The sequence below is a fragment of the Hemicordylus capensis genome, chromosome 2 (genome assembly GCF_027244095.1).
Source record: "Hemicordylus capensis ecotype Gifberg chromosome 2, rHemCap1.1.pri, whole genome shotgun sequence".
Taxonomy (NCBI): domain Eukaryota; kingdom Metazoa; phylum Chordata; class Lepidosauria; order Squamata; family Cordylidae; genus Hemicordylus; species Hemicordylus capensis.
Window position 1 is genome coordinate 27236186 of NC_069658.1, and position 20590 is coordinate 27256775.

Consider the following 20590-nt stretch of genomic DNA (forward strand, 5'->3'; position numbering starts at 1 on the left):
CATATGAAGGAGAAAGAGAACCATCTTGGCTTCCTCAGTCACTGTTACATTGACTATGCCTTGGACATCTCTGGATGCCCTTACAGGGCCATAACATTCAAATATGGGCTACGCACATAAAATCCAATTCACATTGGTGCAGACTGCAGATTTTATCTGGGTATAATCCATGTGAAAACAATTTGCACTCGCTGGATTTTATGTGCATAGGATATATTAGAATGTCCTCTAAGGACATCTGGACATGTCCTTAGACATGTCAGAGGACGCAGGTGGAGTGGGTGAAATGAGCAAGTGTCCTCTTGCTCCTGTCCATGCATATGAGCCAAACTGGGGTGACATGACTTCTGATCCAGCCCATTGGAAAGAGAGTTTCCATGTGGATCAGCCATGGAGATGTTCATGCCAAACCCAGTAGCTTCCAGGGATGTGTGGTGCTGGAGTGTGGATAGATGTGGAGCTCTTCTCGTGCAATTTTGGCTTCTCCTTGAAGCTACTATGAAACAGTAGCACTTTTTAGTAACCTATGAATGGTTTTGAGAAGTCCTTATGGCAGTGTCCTTTACTGTAAGGCCCAGGGGCCAGTGGTGGCCTCCCATCACCCATAAATGTGGTTCCCTGACTAATGGTTTATTGGGCCTGTGTGAAGCTTTGGCCAAAGATAAATACTCTGCACAGTCCCTCTGACACCATACGGAGGAGATTGTTTTCACTAACTGGCCCAGCGCCGGAGGGTTCCCTGAAGGGAAATGCAGTCCCCTTGAGCCCCTGCATCCTGGAAGGCATGCATCCGGCATGCACAGAGTGCTAAGAAGTATAGTTCTTCCCAGTGCTTTTGGCCTAGAACTCTAAAGAGATATCTCCGACTTTCTTAAAGGAACCTCCCAGCACTGAGACAAGCGCTGTGCTGTGCACAGGTCAGCACAGTGGGAATTGGGAAATGGCTCTCATGTTGAAGGTTCTTTGTAGGGATGTGCACGGAATGAGATTTGCTTTCCATTCTGAGCTTGGAATGGAAGGCAAATGCCCGGAACGTTCTGTTGGAATAACCGGTTCAGGTGTTTTATCATACAAATTGTATGTTAAGCCAACCAAGAAGCAAAGATTTCGCAAGTCAATCAGAAGCTAGTGCCAAAACCAGTCAGCAAGGGAAAAACATATATTCAAAATGGTACTCTGAACACTCTGAAGGTTCTGTTCTGAGCTTGAAACAGGCCCTTCGTTTGAAGGGCATTCTGTTTTGAGCTGAAAACACTTGAAACAGCCTGTTTCGCGTCAGAATGTTTTGAGCCTGAAACATTCTTCACATCTCTAGTTCTTTGCCAAAGTGGCCCCAGCTGAAACACAGTGATGATCACTGCCTTATGGGATTAAGCACAGCAATCTTATTTTTTCTTCATCCCTGTGCCAGAGATGGCTTTCATGCTTATAATTCTCTTTCCTGAAAATACCTCCATAGCAGAAAACAGGCAAATAAATAATTTAAAGTCACAAATGTCAGCACTCTGCTTTCGTTTTCTTACCTCCTAACATCTTGTTGCTGATCAATACTGATGAGTATTTGTGTGGTGTTAAGTTTTGTGTTTAGCTACAGATCAAATGTTTGTGGAAATGACAAGAGCAAACTTGATGGAAGCTTGTCTCACATTTTCGAAAGTGACCTTTAAGATAACTTCATCTCACCTGGCATTTTTGTTAGAATTGCTTGAAAACCCCTGTTTTCACAGTTTTCCACTTCCATCATGACAGATAAGGTCAGCTGTATCATTAGCTTGAAGAAAATAAAATGTGTGTGTGTGTTCCTTTCTAACATAGTTAGCATTTCTTTCTGAAAGGCCTTTTATTGAGCGTGTGTGTTTGGTTTCAAGATAATTGATGGTTGTTTTGATTTCTTTAAGAACTTAGGAACAAATAAAAATATTGTGCTTGGTTTTTCACTTTGTGTTGGATCAAAGTGTCCAGAGTCAGTAATTGTCTTTGACTCTTTAATTCCTGGGCTTCTCCACTGCTGGTCCAAGATATTTTACTGATGCAAGATGTGCATTTCCAAGATCCCTTGCAATGTTCCATGGCCACAAGCCACTGGAAGGTTGAACTCCATTATCTCCTATAGTGATCTCAAAGTAGGGGTACATTTAAAGCTTGTAAGGGAGACTCACTGCCCTCCCACCTCCCTGACTCACTGACTAGTGATTAACTCTGTTGCCTCCTGATCAGAGGATGAGGCAATTCTCAAAATCGCCAAAAAGCGAGCTAAGGGAGCCTAGCCTGCTTTTTGGCGATTGTGTGCTGCAATGGGAGCAATGTGGCTCCCGGCAGCAAACCACACTAATTCCCCCTCCCCTTAGCCGAGGTTAACGGAGTGAGCACTCCGTTAACCTTGGCGTTTTGCTTGTGTGTCGCTGCGGCGTGCAGCAATGCACAAGTAGACGCCGGACTGGGAGGCTACAAGCAGCCTCCCCAGCTTAGGGGTCTCTCCAGGATGACGGCATCGATCCCCTCAGCCCCCGCTGGCTCCGTGACGGAGCCGGCAGTCGTGTGGGCAGCCAATCCGGCCCCCCAGGGCTCCGCGGGCGATCATCTGTGGGGAGAACGGGCTAAGCCCACTCTCCCCGCAGACCTCATTTTGGTAAGTCTCACTGATCGTGAGACTCGCCTCAACTTCTTTCTGCTTCAAACCAACCCTAAGAGGTATAGGGAGTGGGGGAGAAGAGCGAGGAGTATTAGACAGTGTCGCTCTCTCCTCATCTCCTTGCTATTAGATATTAGTGGGACAAGTTTACATGTCTTATTAATTTTGATAGGAGTGCTCATAAATTACTTAATCTGGATGTAAGTCAGTGAAGTCATTCACACAATCAAAAACTGTGTTCTACCCGGATTTAGGAGCTGTGTGTGCTCCGAATTTATATAAATTGCTGTCTTCATACATCATATTAAAACAATAGGTCACACTTTTTTTGGCATTTTCATATGGGTGGGTTCTATTTCAATATCTAATAAAACTGCGTGAACATTATAACTTTTGATTAGTTTTCTTTCTTTCCCATAACTTTTTATAATATGTGAGTGTATTCATTAATATATGCCAAACCTTCCTGCACTTTTATTGTGGGTAATTTCTGCTGCTTTGCCACTAAAATTTGAGTGGCTATTAATAAATTCTTATCCAGCTTTTGTTGTCTAGGATTCATATGATATTTTGTGATACTGAAGAGTAATACAAATGGGTGTAATGACAATTTGCAACCAGTTATCTACTTTATATTGCTTATAATGACTTGCAAAATAGGTTTAACATGTTTATATGTCAACCAAATGTGCCGAAATGCCCCCAGTTTTAGCAGGGATGTATGCAGGTGGGGGAAATGGAGGGCACATTTTGGCCATTTAGGGGTGACAGAGGTTACCAGTGGTAGCAGTATTTTTTCCACAGAAGGCCCCTGCAGATGGCATTAGGGATGTGCAAAACATTTCGGGTGATTCGGGGCCGAACCGAATCACCCCCAATGCCCACCGATATTTTTCGGGGGTGAGCCGAATCACCTGAATTTCGGGGCCGAAAAATTCGGGTGATTTGGCTCATGACCGATTTTTGGGGAATTTCTGAAGTTTTAGTGACTTTGGGGCAGTTCGGGGGCATAGCATGGAATCTGGGCAAAAAGAGTGGGGTGGGGTGGTAGGGCCTAATGGGTGCAGGCTACCACCCCAATTTCAGGGGGATTGGACAAAGGGCTTATTTTGGGGGGATTTTTGATGTTTTTGTGTCTTTGGGGCAGAAAATGGATATGCCCCAAAAGAGTGGGGTGGGATGGTAGTGCCTAATGGGTGGAGGCTACCACCCCAATTTCAGGGGGATTGGGCAGAGGGCTGATTTTTGGGGAATTTTTGAAGTTTTGGTGTCTTTGGGGCAGATTGGGGGCAGAAAGTGGATCTGCCCCAAAAGAGTGGGGTGGGCTGGTAGATAGTGCCTAATGGGTGGAGGCTACCACCCATCCCCAATTTCAGAGTGATTGGGCAGAGGGCTGAATTTTGGTGAATTTCTGAGGTTTTTCTTCATAAGGTGTGCTAGATTGATTCATTCATTCATCATATTCATAGTAAGTGAGAGTGTGAAAAAGTGAGAGTGGGGTCAAGAGTTGTTTAATTGAAAAAAAATCTCTTTTGCTATCATAGAATGAGAGAATTGCCCAATCCCCCTGAGAGAATGAGAGAATTGCCCAATCCCCCTGAAATTGGGGTGGTAGCCTGCACCAATTAGGCACTACCACCCCACCCCACTCTTTTTGCCCAGATTCCATGCTATGCCCCTGAACTGCCCCAAAGTCACTAAAACTTCAGAAATTCCCCAAAAATCAGCCCTTTGCCCGATCCCCCTGAAATTGGGGTGGTAGCTTCCACCCATTGGGCACTACCACCCCACCCCAATACTTTGCCCCTGGGCCCTTTATTTCCCCTGAATCGATTTGGATTCAGATTCGGATTAAATCCGAATCCGAACCGAATCAAGGGTGATTCGGGTGGTCCAGATTCGGGCACAAAACAGAACAGGGGTGATTCGGTTCGGGTCGAAAATCTGAATTGCACACCCCTAGATGGCATTACATCATATTGTAGTGTCATTCTGAACAGGCATTCTGGGAAATATGGCAGCTGCTTACCACCAAGAGGCTTACTTCTACCACCTCGAACCTGGCAGTTGTGAAAAGGTGAAGTTGGCAAAAAAGGTAAACCAGTTTATTCCCTATTTTCATCTCCAGCCCTCAAACAATTCAAGATGAAAGTTCTCTCTGGAACTTTTAGTATAGCCTTAGCTTAAACCCTGTCACATTATTTGCATTTCTTTAATTCTCTATAACTAGAGAGTAGACTCTTTAACCCTGTTTAGGCCCATTGATACATTTTCAAAACTCGTACAATGGGTTTACAGTGTACACAGGTAAAGACAGGTAAAGACACACAGATTTGTACACAGGTAGTTATGCTGAATGCAATTACAGAAGTACATTTCCTATCTGTAGAATGCATTTGAAGGGACTGTATCTAGGTTCACTTTTAAAATGAACACAGGTACACAGAGGTGCACTTAGGAAATTTTGGAGCCTGGACCTAAAGGCCTTTCGAGCCCCCCCTCCCACCCCCCTGCACTGCTGCAATAAGTTAACCATCACCCCCCTGCACAAGCACACTGTGACAAACACAGTATTTTTAACACGTGGGTTCTTGAGGCCACAAAGAGCAACTGAACTCACAAGAATGTAAGAATATAAAACAGGTATATTCATGCAAATATGCATTAGCAGAAACATGTCAACATGTAGCTTAACATATTCCCATCCCATATATTTCTTCCCACACTCCCACCACTGTCTCTAAAGCACCCGGCACATGTCATAATCACACTCGGCTGCCCAGCACAGTGTGGGTCATTTGTGACCACACCACCCAGGACAGATTAAGTAGGATTCGGGGGGGCCCAGGGGGTGTGGAGGCTCTGGACTTTGGCCCAGGTACAGTCATACACACACAAACACATGCACGAATGCACAGCAGAGTTATGCTGTACACAGTGGTGGAGGGAGGCCAGTGGCAACCTGGTTCTGGCCGTGACAGCGGCCCCCCTTGCCCCACCTCCTGCGTCTGATGTCAGGTGCAGGGAGTGGTTAGCCACGCCCCCACATCTGACATCAAATGTGGGGAGAGTGGCTTAGCTCCCAAATGGAGCGGTTCTCCCTGCCTGTTGGCCATTTAACTCCCAAACAGGGTCACATGGCCCTTTTCGGGAGCTAAACCACACCCCCACGCATCTGATATCAGATGTGGTGTGTGTGTCAGGGCCGCTGGCCTGGGTTCTTTGTGGTCACCCAATGGTGGCTCCGCCCCTGGCTGTACATTTGTACAGCATAATGTCTGAATCAGGCATATGTTGTACCTGCATTCAGGTATTTGACACTCATGAATGTTTTTGTTTGACCATACTTGCATTTATACCTGGACACAGGCCCCTCAAATGCATGGTACAATATGAGGTGCACTGCTGTATCTGTGCTCAACATAATGTGTGAATAACTGTACCTATGTACTGATGTATACCTATGTACACTGTACATTTGTGCAAGTGTTGAACATAATGTGATTAGGGCTAATGTGTAAATAGGGCTCTTGTCTTAATGTTTAATTACCCCTTAAGAATAGAAAACAGTATTCTCAGCAATCGAGGGGTGGCTATTGAGGTTTTAGTGACTGCTAAAATCAAATGTAAGATTTACCAAAGAAAATTATCTAATCTTCTGAATGAACTGGGATAAACCTGTACTCTGTTCGTTTTATACTGGTATATACATTCTGAATATGTAAAGAGGGGAATATATTTTTGTTAATCTGAATTTTGTTTTTTAAAAATAAGAGAATTGGATATTTTCCATTTTTATTCTATTTAAAAAATATATTCATATCCTACTGTCCGGAAGGCGGAACTGCTGGCCTTGCGTCCGGGTCCCCGGCGGTCTGAGCGGGGGCCAAGAAAGCTGACGGAACAGGCAATGGCCTGACAAGAATGGAGGCAGCAGGGTCTCCTGACCCGAAAATTGTTCAGGCGGCTGCTGAAAGCACGAGCAGCCCGGTGACCCCCGGACACGCCCAGCCAAGAATGAGGTGGTGCTGCATGATCTGCGGTGCACCTCCTAGGGAAGGGAGAGTGCTGGAGGAAGGAATGAAAGCAAGGGAGACGGGAGAAATACAGCTGAGCTATGTAATGGGATAATGGGGTTAATAAAGAAAAGCAGGGGCTCAATGGAGGGTGATTGGGGCTGCAGAGAGTGCAGCCTTTATAACCCTAATCATGTGTGATGGGTCTGTATAAATGGGGGATGACAGATGATTAGGGTGGTGATCAAACAGAGTCCCAGGCCTCCGGAGAGGGGCTGGGTCTGAGAGTAAGAACAGACCCAGGAGAGCAAGGGTGACAATAACCCCCTCCCTTAGGCGCTCTGAGGCCTATAAAGCCCAAAGACCCTCCTTGCAGCTGGAGGTTGGCCAATCCGTTCGGACACCGACCTCTTAATTGTGGAAATTCATAAGGCAGCTAGCAAAAATAAAATTGATCACCATAAAAGCATGATAAAACAAATACTTATATAATAAAACAATAAAAAATTAGTGAATTATAGTATAGAAACATAATCACCAGCAGCATCAAACCATAAACCAGCATTTTCCATTTATTTTAGAATATCAGCAGAGGGGAAGTTGACTGGGAACAAGCCCTCAATTCCTATCTCAGTCAGATGTTCAGAAGGATGCTACGTTTGATGGCATTCAAGCCTTGAATTTCAAGGTCACTGAGAGATCCAGGAGAACCCACAATGACACATATTCTTCTTGTTTTTCTGATAACGATAATCTATGAGGATGGCTTGGGGCTGTGTCAGTGCCAAACCCAGGCCAGAAAGGGGATTGAAATGGATCTATTTATTTATTTATTTATTTACACAGTCAGACAGGTGTTATTGACTGGTTTGTTTTATCCAGACATCAAGTCCTTCCCAAGGACCTGGGATGCCAGAATTTTATTGTCAATGTTGTTGCTGTTGTTATAGATATCGTCACAGAATATAGGCTGTTCCCAGTAAAGTTGCTTTTTGTACATGGCTGATGGTGATTGATTTCTGTGGCCCCAATGGTGTTGAGGTGCTCTTCAAGGTCTTTTTGAACTGCACCCAGGGCGCCAATTACCACTGGGATTATTTTGGTCTTTTTCTGCCACAGCCTTTCAATTTCAGTTTGTAGCTCTTTGTATTCTGTGATTGGATTCTGCTATCCCCTGGTATTGCTATGTCGATTATTTTAACTTGTTTTTCTTTCTTCTCGACTACAGTGATATCTGGTGTTTTGTGTGGCAGATGTTTGTCTGTTTGTAGTCAGAAGTCCCCAAATATTTTACATCATCATTTTCTTCAACTTTTTCAATTGTATGGTCCCACCAATTTTTGGCTACAGGTAGCTTGTATTTTTTGCAGATGTTCCAGTGTATCATCCCTGCTACTTTGTCATGCCTTTGTTTGTAGTCAGTCGGTGCGATCTTTTTACAACAGCTGATTAGGTGGTCCACGGTTTCATCTGCTTCTTTGCAAAGGCGGCACTTGCTGTTTGTGGTTGATTTTTCTACTTTTGCTCTTATTGCATTTGTTCTTAGTGCCTGTTCTTGTACAGCCAGTATTAAACTCTCTGTTTCTTTCTTCAAGTTGCCATTCTTAAGCCATTGCCAGGTCTTGGTGATGTCTGATTTTCCACTTAAATTGTGCAAATATTGACCATGCAGTGGCTTATTTTTTCCATTTTTCTGCTCGGTTCTTGACTTGTTCTTTCTTGTAGGCCTGCTTTCCTTCATTGGTGTTGAATAGTTTCTCATTATTGACCATTTTAAGAGCATCTTCTTCACTGTCCTTGATATATTCTTCAAGTCCTCTTTTCTCCTCCACTACTGTTTGGTGGACTTGCAGCATTCCTCTTCCACCTGAGCTGCGAGGGAAGTATAGCCTATCTGCATCACTGTGGGGCTGTAGAGCATGATTGATGGTCATGATTTTTCTGGTCTTACGATCTAGCGTCTCTAGCTCTGCCTGGGTCCAGTCTATTATTCCTGCAGTGTATCTGATAACAGGTATAGCCCAGGTGTTTATGGCGTGTATGGTGTTCCCGCCATTGAGTTTGAACTTCAGGATTTTTCTAACTCTCCTGATGTATTCACTTCCAATTTTTCTTTTAACTTCAGTGTGTGCAATGTTATCAGCCTGGAGAATGCCCAAGTATTATTATTAATTTATTTATTTCTTATTTACAGTCAGACAGGTGTTATTGACTGGTTTGTTTTATCCAGACATTGAGGCGATTCCCATAATCAGTGGGAACCCCCAAAATGGATTTAGTGGGGAGAGAGGGCTTAGACGACCCATCAGTCAGCTGCGGATGGCCGAACTGGCTGCCCACATGACTGCCGGCTCTGTTATGGGGCTGGGGAGTTCGGGGTCCACGTGGCCCCCAGAAGCTCCAGCATGCCCTGTGCGAGTGTGCAGGGCATGTTGGAGAGACCCCCGTGCCAGGAGGCGGCTTTTAAGCCTCCCGGTCGGGGTCTACTCATGAGTCGCACTGCGGCAACTCACGATTGGAAAGCCCAGGTTAGTGGAGCACTCCCTCCGCTAACCTAGGCTTGAGGCAGGGGCAATTAAGTGGGTTACTCGCTTTGGCTCAAACGGGCTCGGCTGCGAGCCCAGTGAGTCTCACGATCAGTGGGAAGAAGGCTAAGCACCCTTAGCCCACTTTCCACTGATCATGAGAATAGCTTCATTGAGTCCTTCCCAAGGACCTGGGATGGCTGAATTTTATTATCAATATTGTTATTATAATCGATATCGTCCCCAAATATAGCCTGTTCCCAGTAAAGTTGTTTTTTGTAATTGGCTGGTGGTGATTATTTATTTATTTATTTATTTATTTATTTATTTATTTATTTAAATTCGATTTCTGTACTGACCTTCCAAAAATGGCTCAGATAATCAGATTAGGAAAGCCTTCAAACTGGTTGGCTACTTCTTGCCCGAGTACCTTGCCCCAATAGGAGCATTTCTAGATGGGGCTTTTAGCTCGCTTCTCCTCTGGAATGGAGGGTGTGCTTTCACATATTGGCCAGATTTACCATGAAATGCCTGCAAGCTATTGGGGAGCACTTCACACATGGTTAGGGTTTTTCATTGCGCGTTAGAGTGTAGCCTGATTTATGTCCGAGGTAAAGAAATCCACTTTTTGTGTCGGGGGGTGGGCGGCAAAATCAAACTTGCAGTAGAGTCTTGCAGAAAACCCACGGCAAAGCTTGCTGTCTGAAAATACTCCAGGTGATATTGGCCACTGGATGACCATTGTCCATCTCTAATTTAAATCATCCTTTCCTAAAGAAGATTTTTTTCAGGAAGGGTTTCACAGTGATCTTCTTTTGGATAGTTTATCTGCCACAGATGACTAACATTGGCATGGATAGGCAGAGTAACCATTTTAGTGGGCTAGTAATTTTGTGGATTCCCCCCCCCCCCAGGCAGAAATTAAAATAAAATGAAAATGCAGGTGGATTTAACACTTCCTTGAACATGTGATATGAGTAGCTTTGGGCTTCTTTTAGCCAGAAGGTGAAGGACAAGCTCCATTGGTTTTCCACTAATTGAGTATATTTAAAAAAGTTGTTCTTCAGAAGTTTCATCATCTTTCTTCATTTTTTAAAAAGTCTTTGATGGTTTTGCCAAGCATAACTAGCAATTAACCAAAAGTTCTATTAGCTTCAGCAACAAAGGCGGCCTATATAAAATAATAAAAGATCACAGGTGAGCCGCTATGGCAATGTTCATTTAAACACCAATGGAGCATCTATCAATTCAGTCAAACTGAAGAATATCTTGAAACATTGCAGCTATAAATGGTGTGTGCAGGGCAAATTGGCTATATTCTTGAAGCACACTGGAAGTATGGGTGTCTAGGAGCGGAGAGCTGGTCTTGTGGTATCAAGCTTGACTTGTCCCTTTAGTTAAGCAGGGTCTGCCCTGGTTGCATATAAATGGGAGACTAGAGGTGTGAGCACTGTAAGAGATGCCCCTGATGGGAAGAGCAGAAGGTTCCAAGTTCCCTCCCTGGCAGCATCTCCAAGATCGGGCTGAGAGAGATTCCTGCCTGCAGCCGTGGAGAAGCCGCTGCCAGTCTGTGAAGACAATACTGAGCTAGATAGACCAATAGTCTGACTCAGTATATGGCAGCTCCCTATGTTCCTATGTAGGGATAGTGTATATATGTGTGTAAGCTAAGACTGGAAAAAATACTTTAAATTTCTAGGTCCCAGAAAGTGTTCTTAGGAGAAGCCAGGGAGGAACAAAACCAAACCCTGTGTGTCGGGACAAGCAACTTCTAGTCCAAGGACTAAAGCTAGTTCCCAGGTTCTTCCGTCAGCATTAGCTCCATTCTCAAGGACCCTTGGGTCTGTGGACAGATATTTTGGAGGTTAGGAATGAGTTTCATTACAATCATTCTACTTAGGACTCATAACAATCATTTGCAATTTACATACAGAGCATGAAAGACATCAAAATAATACAAAATTACAAAAGTTATAAGTTACATTACTTAATTTTGGAGGTTAGGAGGCCTTAGTAGACAGGGAGGTCATTCACATTTTCCGGTGGCACGGAGGGTCAGGGGCTGGGATGTGTCATCCTGGCCCTCAGAAATCCCATAATGCACTGTGCAAGTTGCGATGCGTTTTGGGAACCCTCCAGCACTGGCTGGGAGGCTGCTCCTGTGTCAGCGCCATGCAGTGCTGACACACAATCATTTCGTCTGGGTTAAGAGCGCACTTGAGCCCTTAACTTTGGTTATTGGGAAGGCTTCTTTGGCGGGTTTGCTGCCAATGGTTCTTATGAGTAGCCAAGACTGGGATGGCTTTGTTAAACTGGCGTTGGCTGCGTGTGAGACCAGTCTCACTATGTTCTACCTGGGTTTGGTGCTGTGTGTGCTCCCAGTTTTCAGTTGTGTGGAAGCAAGGTAAGACAAAAACATGGGTAGAAGTGATTGTGTGGAAGCAAGGAAGGAGGAAAAACTACCCAGATTTTCCTCTTAACTGGCTTCCACACAACCAAAAATTGGGAGAACACACAGCTCCCAAAGCTGGGTAGAACACAGTTTTTGATTGTGTGAATGACCTCAGGGAATAACTGCAGACGATCCAGAATTTAAATGCAGATGTCCTAATGCCTTTAGTTATCTAATTGTATTAAATATATTTAAATGTATACAGCTTAAACATAGGGACCTGGTGTTTGTTGCTTATCCTAGGGCTTTTTGTGCTCATTGGCCAAAATGTTGGTGTGCAGAAACAAGTTCATTTTGTAAGCAACTGGGCAGCATATGGTCTCCATGCTTATTTCTGTACAAGTAAGAGGGCTAGAGGCTTTTAAAAAAGAAAAAAAAAGGTAAGCCTGAAATATCCCTGACCAGGATAAGCCTGAAATATCCCTGGCTGGAGGGGTGTGAGCCCCACCCCCTTGGCTAATGCCTTGAGTACCGCTCTGTTATGCTTTGTCCCTCACAAACCATAGAAAAGATTCTTTAGTGCTCTCCCATCAGTATGAACAGCAAAAAAGGCTCCTCTGTGAAAGCTCACCCATCAGTCATCTCAGGGACTCTCTCTTGTGTGTGAGCCAAAGGCTGGTTCTGAAGATGCGTCCAAACTGGCTGTGCCCATCAGGGACTTACTGTCAATAAGACAAAGGGAGACAAATGTCTCCTGGCCCACAATCTCTGAGGGGCCCTCAAGGCCAGTCCTTGCCCTCTCTCCAGTCCTGTAGCCAGGAGTGTGGACAATAGCGGGCCTTGCCACCTCAAAGGTTTCTCTTTCGCCAGCTGAGCTGCAAGTCCCCCCAAGCTGGTTCCTTGTGACTCCCAATTTCTCTTTTGTCAGTCAGTCAGGAGGAGAGCAGCTGCAGCAGCAGAGAAAGGAAAGGCTTAAAGCACCCCTGTCTTTCCACAGCAGCAGCTTTAGCCTTCTCTGATTGGTCCTCCTCATCTTGAGCTCCTCCCCTGCTCGGCAACTGAGTGCAGTTGCTGAACTAAGGACGGAGCTGAGCTGGGAGCTAGCTGTTCAAGTAGAAAGGAAAGTCAAACACCTCTTATCTTTGTGTTTTTTATTTCTGATTTGTGTGTGCCCCCCCTCCCACATTTATGGAGTGTGAGTGTGAGTGTGTGTGTGTGTGTGTGTGTGTGTGTGAGAGAGAGAGAGAGAGAGAGAGAGAGAGAGAGAGGTACTATCCCCAATTGAAAGCCTTCCTTAATGTGTCTGTGTCCCCACCCCCCAGCCCTTGTTTGTGCTTGTTAAAGATGATTTTAACTTGTTAAAGATGATTTTAAATGATTGGGTCCTTCCCTCTAAGTCCTGACCCATGTAATCTCCCCTCCAGAACTAGCAATGAGTCATTTTCTACTCTGTGGAAAGGAAAGAGGGTGGTGGCAGCGGCAGGGGATTCTTTGATGGTGGTTGTTGGAATATATTCAATTGTTTTTCAACCAAACAAGTTCTCCAAAAAATGTTCCTTGCTTCCAGAATGGCTCTCAATACTTGAGGGTTTGGGAAGAGTGGAGCTAGCCTAGCATCCTGGATTGTTTGATAATTTTAAACTGGTTTGCTTGGATATCCCTTCACCTGCCTGGATGGATATCCCGTCACCTGCCTTTTCCAAGTGAAAAATATTGTGCTTTTAAAAAAAAAAAAATTCTGCCATGCTACAGCCCTGACAAAAATTGTGAAGCTTGGAACAGAAGCTTCCTTTGGAACCCACAGAAGGGGAGGAGAGCTGGTCTTGTGGTAGCAAGCATGAATTGCCCTTTTGTATTTCATAAAGCTGATACTGTTGTATTATTTGGTTCTGCTGTTGTTTACACCTTGTAACTGTAGTCTCCTGTCCTCTGCTAATCTGCTACACTATATTACATGTGTCCTTGATGTTCTTCTGTAGCAGAGATATGGGGCCAGGAGAAGGAGAGGAAGGCAGTGAGGGACCCATTTTAAAACCTCGTCTCTGGGCCCACTCTAACCTTGGTACACCCCTGGCACCCATATGTGGTCATGCAACCATGAGGACACAAAGCCTGCATCTCCTCTCGGTGTGCCATTCTAGTTTCCATCATCATGAGGAGTGGTGGTTTCTCTGAACCACCTCCTCAAGCACAGTTTAAATGCTAAATCATATGTGCATTTGAATGAATCACACACACACACACACACCCCATGCAATTTTGAAAACTGGAGCAGTGCACCAGAAGGGAGAGCATGTTGTCTCTAATCATGGACCAGCAGGGCCCAAAGATGGAGACAGATTAGAGTGGGTAGCTGAGATGCCTAAAAGAGAGCTCTTGCTAGCGAGAACTGTTCTTGTTCTCGCTAGCAAGGGGTGTGTGTGAAAGAGCTGATTGCCCGTATTTTAAATTTGGGTGGCTGTGAGCCAGCAGCCCGTGTTGCTGGTCCTCCAACTGTTGTTCAGTTCAAAATATGCTCCCTATGAAAAATTAGTTCCTGACCAGGGGGTTAGGATTACTTATGAAGACCCCTCGATTCTCTACAGCGTTTCAGAGGTAACTGTCTCATGACTTCCCTCAGGAGGCCAACAGGGGAATGATTGCAATAGCAGTAGCAATGCAGTGGGTTCTTCTGTTCTTCTCACATATGTTTATGGGCCTGGCAGGAAATAAATTATTTTTAGAGAGGTGTGAGGAAAATTGTATAGGGGTACTGACTTTGCTTATTTCTTCCTCATTCTTCTTTCCGCTATAACCCAAACTACAGCCATCTTCTTCTGGTCTCTGCCAGCCTTCTTTTCTATGCTAGGATGCAGCCAGCTTATATTTGCTACTTGCTTGCCAGATTAAATGTAACCACCTACTATATAAGTAATTTATGGGGTCAAATCTATCCATATGCATTGCTGTGTTGTCATTCTGGAGTTGTTAATCCGCAAACCCTATTATTAATTTATTATTATTATTATTATTATTATTATTATTATTATTATTATTATTATTATTAGTTCAATTTCTGTACTGCCCTTCCAAAAATAGCTTAGGGTGGTTTACACAGAGAAAACAAACAAACAAATAAGATGGACCCCTGTCCCCAAAGGGCTCACAATCTCAAAAGAAACATAAGATAACAGCAACAGTCACTGGCGGTACTGTGCTGGGGTTGGATAGGGCCAGTTACTCTCCCCCTGCTAAATAAAGAGCATCACCACGTTAAAAGGTGCCTCTTTGCCAAGTTAGCAGGAGGGCCCTATGTGGAGACCCTCCTCCCGCAAAAGAATTCTTTCACCATATTGAATGTGAGCTTCTTTTACTTGCCTGTTGCTGGTTGTTTATCCCACAGTCCACATTGCCATTTTATTTTCCATAGCCACAATCAATAGAATTAGGGACATCAAACTGTCAGCCTAAGAAATCTTACTAATCTTATCAAATGAAATTGGCTTATCTTGAAATTCCTCATATGTTTTGTCTGAGGAGGAGAGTCCAAATTCACTCTGGATTTTGTTTTAGGTGGAGACCTAAAGATATGGGCAGCTCCATTGAGAAATTACACCAGTCTTACCAGAACTCTTTCAGATTTCTTTGAAAATCCTCAGATACTCAGCCCACTGAAAAAACCCCAAATTCACTCTTTGCTTTAGGCAAAATTTCTGTTGCAGTTCTAAATCTGTTAGCTTCTAAAACTGAAGTTGAGTATTTTAGCATTCTAAGCCTGTTCCGTGAAATACTGTACTCAGTTCTGGTTCAGGGATATTGACTGGATCTTATTCATATGATCCATTGGCATCTTTTGTGAAGTAATTGTTTATTGTTATGTTTTTGGATTCGGTCAGGTCTTAGTAATGCACTGGCTAGCATAAGTTTGTTTTTTTCAGGCTTCTTGTGGAAAAGAAAGGGTCATGTAAAACCACCCATTAAGTAAGTCCTATAAGATCCTTAGACAAAGGTGATAAAGAAGTCTATGAGGCAGATGTTGCTGACAGCAGTTCTAGGACTCATAGCTCCACTGTATCTCTCCTGTGCAAGCAAAAGGGGTAGAACTAGTCTGAAAATAAAGCCCAATTTAGGAAGTTGGCCATTGCAGCTCTAGGATAAGAGGGTAGAATCTGGAACTTCCACTGTAAAAGAAGTCTCTCTTATTTAAGGAAGGCTTCCATAAAAAGGAGAGGATTTTCAACTGTTCTTTTCCTTCCTTTCTTCCTTTCAAAGTGCTTTTTGTCTAACAATACAGAAGAAATATTTATTTCTTGCGGCTTCTTATGTCCTGTCATTTCTTTGAGACAGATAGGCTGGGACCACCTCTGGATATAATTCTGGATTCCCTGAACTGCACAGCATTCAGCATACAATGGAGAATGCCTCGTCAGCATGCAAGTACCATCACAGGATATACTGTGAGTATCGTTTTGCTTCGGATAGCAATATACAGGTGACTCTTGTTATCTGAAGTTCCAGCAACCATGGTTTCGTGCATCCGCGGTGAGGTCCTAGAGACCTGTATTCCAGATCCTCAGGCCCCCAAACAGGCAATTTTTGGCTATCCATGCTTTCAGGGCCACTGAAAATAACTCCTGGAGTCATTTGCAGTCTGGAGGTTGCGTGGAGTCATTTTGTGGCTTTAAAAAAGTTCCCCTGGAATTTTTTTTTGCTAAAATAGGAGGAATTGGGGGTTGACGGGGGCATTGCTGGAGACCTGGAGAGCAAGGTAGAGTACTTTCTTTTATTTATACTCCCCCCGCCGACTGTTAGCCGTGTCTGTGTGTGTGCGTGTGTGTGTGTGTGTGTGTGTGTGTGTGTGAACCTAACCCCTAGATTCTCATAGGGGTAAGGTTTCTCTATTTGTCCCCCCGCCCCCAATCTCAGCCTTCACATCTCTAATCAGGCCCAAGCCCTATCTAATCAGCATCCTATTTCTCACAGTGGCCCACCAGATACTTGTGAAAAGCCCACAAACAGGAGATGTAGGCATGTCTCCTCTCCTGTTGTTGCTCCCCACAACTGATATTCTGAGGGATCCTTCTTCTGGATCTAGAGGTAGCATCACGCCATCATTGATTGACCTGTCCCCAGTGAATTTGTCTAAGCCTCTTTTAAAACCCTCCAAGCTGGTAGCCATCTCTGCATCCTGTGGCAGAGAATTCCATAATTTAATTATGTGGTAGGTGGAAAAGTACTTCCTTTTGTCTGTCTTAAATTTCCTGCCACTCAGTTTCATGGGATGAGAGAGGGAGAAAAATTCTCTCTCCCACACCATGCATTATTTTATAAACCTTTATCAGGTCTTCCCTTAGTTGCCTTTTTTCTAAACTAAAAAAAACCAAAAACCCAGATGTTATAGCCTTAACCATACCTTACATGTTTAGGGATATTTATTTATTTATATTTAAAATATTTATACCCCGCCCCTCCAGTGCACTACTGCTCGGGGCAGCTCACAACAATAAGATAGACACAAGTTACAATAAAAGTAATAAAATTAACTAAATTAAACAAACAAAAAAAGTTGTCTGATTAAAAACCACAATCATTATTAGGTTCAAATTAAAACTGAAAATTATTTTAAAAAACCAAAGAACCTACCAGATATAATAATAATAACAACAACAACAAAATTAAAAAAATTGGAGAATTAAAAAGCCTCCTTAAAAAGGTGCTTTAGGATATTTGACAGGTTCCACTCCTCATGGTTCTTAATTAGACATGAAAACCCTGATTTGGGATTGGCTGCTCTTTTTCTGCTTTTATTGGTTTGTTACATGTTTATTATGTATTTTAACTTTTTAATTGTTTTATTGTTTGTCCTTAACCACCCTGGGAGGATTTGTCTTGAATGGTGTGGTAGAAGTGTTTGAAGTAATAATTTCTAAAGCTGTTCAAAATCAAAACGCTGTCTATAAATAAAAATCAATATAAGGCTACAGACTTGCAATCTTCAAAGACAAGAAATCAAAGAAACACTCATGTGAATTATGTAGGTTTCCCACCTGAATGGGAATTCTGTCCCCCTAAAATCTGTAAGGGTAAAAAAAGCACAGCAGGTCTAGATTTCTCCACTGTAGCTGAATTGTTTATAGCTGAATTGTAGCTGAATTTGCAGCTGAATTGTTTGGTGGTCCAGCTGTCTATACTCTCCTTTGTGTGCTTAGGCGGACAAAGCAGATGAGAGGAAGAGCAAGCAGTGCTTATTTAGATATTAAGGTAAAGGTAAAGAGTGCTGTCTGATTTCAACTCCTGGCGCCCACAGAGCCCTGTGGTTTTCTTTGGCAGAATACAGGAGGGGTTTACCATTGCCTCCTCCCACACAGTATGAGATCATGCCTTTCAGCATCTTCCTATATTGCTACTGTCAGATATAGTACCAGCAGGGATTTGAACTGGAAACCATCTGCCTGTTAGTCAAGCATTTCCCTGCTGCGTCACTTAAGGTGATATTAGGGGCAGATAAATCCAAACCTACCACACCTTGCCTTTCTAGGGAAGATAGCCCAGTAGTCTAGTAACAGCTGGGAGTCCTGACTTTGCTCATTAAGTACATTTTGGCTTTTTCACTGGCCAGCTGTTCCTGTCCAGTCAGAAAATATACTCCCTATTTCTTTGAACACCCTTCAGGTGATGAGATAGAATTTATGTCCTTATTTTCTTTAATTGTTAAATTTCTATACTGCCTTTCATTAAAACAATCTCAAGGCTGTTATAATATTTGCTAGTAGCAGCTCTTCTAAGCCACCTAATGGCTCAGTGGGGAAATGGCTTGACTAGCAAGCCAGAGGTTGCCGGTTTGAATCCCTGCTGGTATGTTTCCTAGACTATGGAAAGCACCTATATTGGGCAGCAGTGATATAGGAAGATGCTGAAAGGCATCAAGGGTATTCTCATGATCAGAGGAAAGTGGGATAAGGGAGCTTAGCCTGCTTCCCACGGATTGTGGGAACTACCGGGCTCGCAGGTTTATCCAAAGCAGGTCACCCACTTAACTCCCACTCCCCTTAGCCCAGGTTAGTGCCGCGGCAACACATGAGGAGACCCCCACCGGGAGGCTGAAACAAGCCTCCTAGCCCTAGGGGTCTCTCTAGGATGCCCTGTGCGCTCGTGCAGGGCATCCTGGAACTTCTGGGGGCCACGCTGCCCCCGATCCCTGCAGCCCCTGCTGGCTCTGTGGCAGAGCTGGCAGTCATGTGGGCGGCTAAGCCTGCTCTCCCCACAAACCCACTCTTGGGGAGTCTCACTGATCGTGAGACTTGCCTCATCATCTCATACTGCATGGGAGATGGCAATGGTAAACCCCTCCTGTATTCTACCACAGAAAACCACAGGGCTCTGTGGTCCCCAGGAGTCGACTCGACACCGACTCGAGGGCACACTTTACTTACTTACTTTACTATCCCCTCTTCAGTCAATGCTTTCAGAGCGATGAACAATAAAAACATTTCAAATATCAAAGATGATTAGCAATTCTAATTCTAGTGTAAAATCATTTAATCTAAAAAGGCTGGGGCTAATTAAAATTGTTTCATCCGGTGCTGAAAATAATACAGAGATGATGCCCTACAATTAAAGAGGCCTGTACAGAAGCCCTGTTTCTAGTAATTATGCACCTCAGCTCAGACGTTGAGGGTAATTCAGATATATTAATTGTGGTTTTAACTTTCATGAAGTGTGTTGGTTGGTATGAGATGCTAATATATATATTTTTTAATTTGAATATCACTTTCCCTCTTACCATCTATAAGGGTAAATGAATACTTCATATTTTAATGAATTCTGGCCAGGTGTTTTGCTGTGCTACAGACCCCAGATGGATTCCTGCAACTTTAAAAGTTGTGTGGAAGAGTAGATTTTGGCAGGTGTGTAATGATCGAAGTGGAGGTGGGGGATAAAAAATTCCTCCTTTAGCTGTGAGGAGTCCTGGACTGCCATCCTCCACTTTTTAATATAAGCAGATTGACCCTTCTAAGGGAATATTCTGGGAAAATCCTCCCTACAAGAAAGGCTTGAGCAGTCTTAGGCCTTCCAGAGCATGTGACTAGGGCAGGACCCAGTAAGGAGTGATACTCTATAACAACAACAATTAAACTTCTTAATAATTGGATGATAATTGGATGACACATCTAGCTAAACAGATCCCTATTCTTCCTGTTGACTTCCAGTTGATTCCCAGCCCAAGGCTGTTAGTCTCCACTTTCCTTACAGTAGTTGCTAATCAGCCCTCACTCAGAGGCCGCCAGGGAAGAACTAACACACCCCTCCCCTACTCCTCTATAGGCTGTCCAGTAAATCCTGCCCCTCACTCTGGATTGGCCCGGGATTTGATTCTCCCGGGGTTTCTTCCTTATTTGGAGAAACTCACTCTCCACACAATTACTCTAATTGAGGCCTAATACTCCCTCAAGCCTGTCTATCATTAAAACAGTGTGACATTTCTCATCCTTTCATGACAAACTGCACTTGCCAAAATTTCAGCTTCTGTACTGTTATTAAAGTTAGAGCTCTTTTTTCTCCTTTGCACCTGGTTACTGTACTTTAAAATTAAGTGAAAATGCATTCTAACAGTGGAATACTATGTGGGTTTACTCAGAAATAAGTCTCACTATTCAATGGGACTTACTTCTTAGTAAATGTGTTTAGCACTGCAGTCTAAGTGTATTTGTGTTGTGGGAAGGTTTACATTGTGTGAGTTACACAGCTACATGAATATGGTTGTTGGTAGGTTGATAACTTTTGTTATCAAATATTTTTGTTTGGTCAAATATTGTCATTTAGCTAATTAACTATCTGCCTTATACCTGACTGCAGTCAAATATTGTCATATATTACAGGAAGCCATGGTGCTGATTATGCTTGAACTGGCTGACTGCTTGCTTCATCATAGCCACTTTTAAACATCTTTAAAAATAGTCGTGATTACATTGCTTTATTCCTGTTTTAATTTCATTTTTTTAAAAAATTGTAACTTTTGGACCAATCCTGGTGTTCCAGGACAAAG

General features: G+C 43.5%; 1 protein-coding gene across 2 annotated transcripts in view; it reads left to right on the forward strand.

Moving 5' to 3' along the window:
* Positions 1-20590, forward strand: part of EGFLAM (EGF like, fibronectin type III and laminin G domains) — a 173214-nt gene that overhangs the window by 54262 nt on the left and 98362 nt on the right. For both annotated transcript variants that reach the window (XM_053303992.1, XM_053303993.1), the window contains exon 2: positions 15892-16001. In XM_053303992.1, the coding sequence (XP_053159967.1) occupies positions 15892-16001 (110 nt within the window). The remainder of the gene's footprint in view (positions 1-15891; positions 16002-20590) is intronic.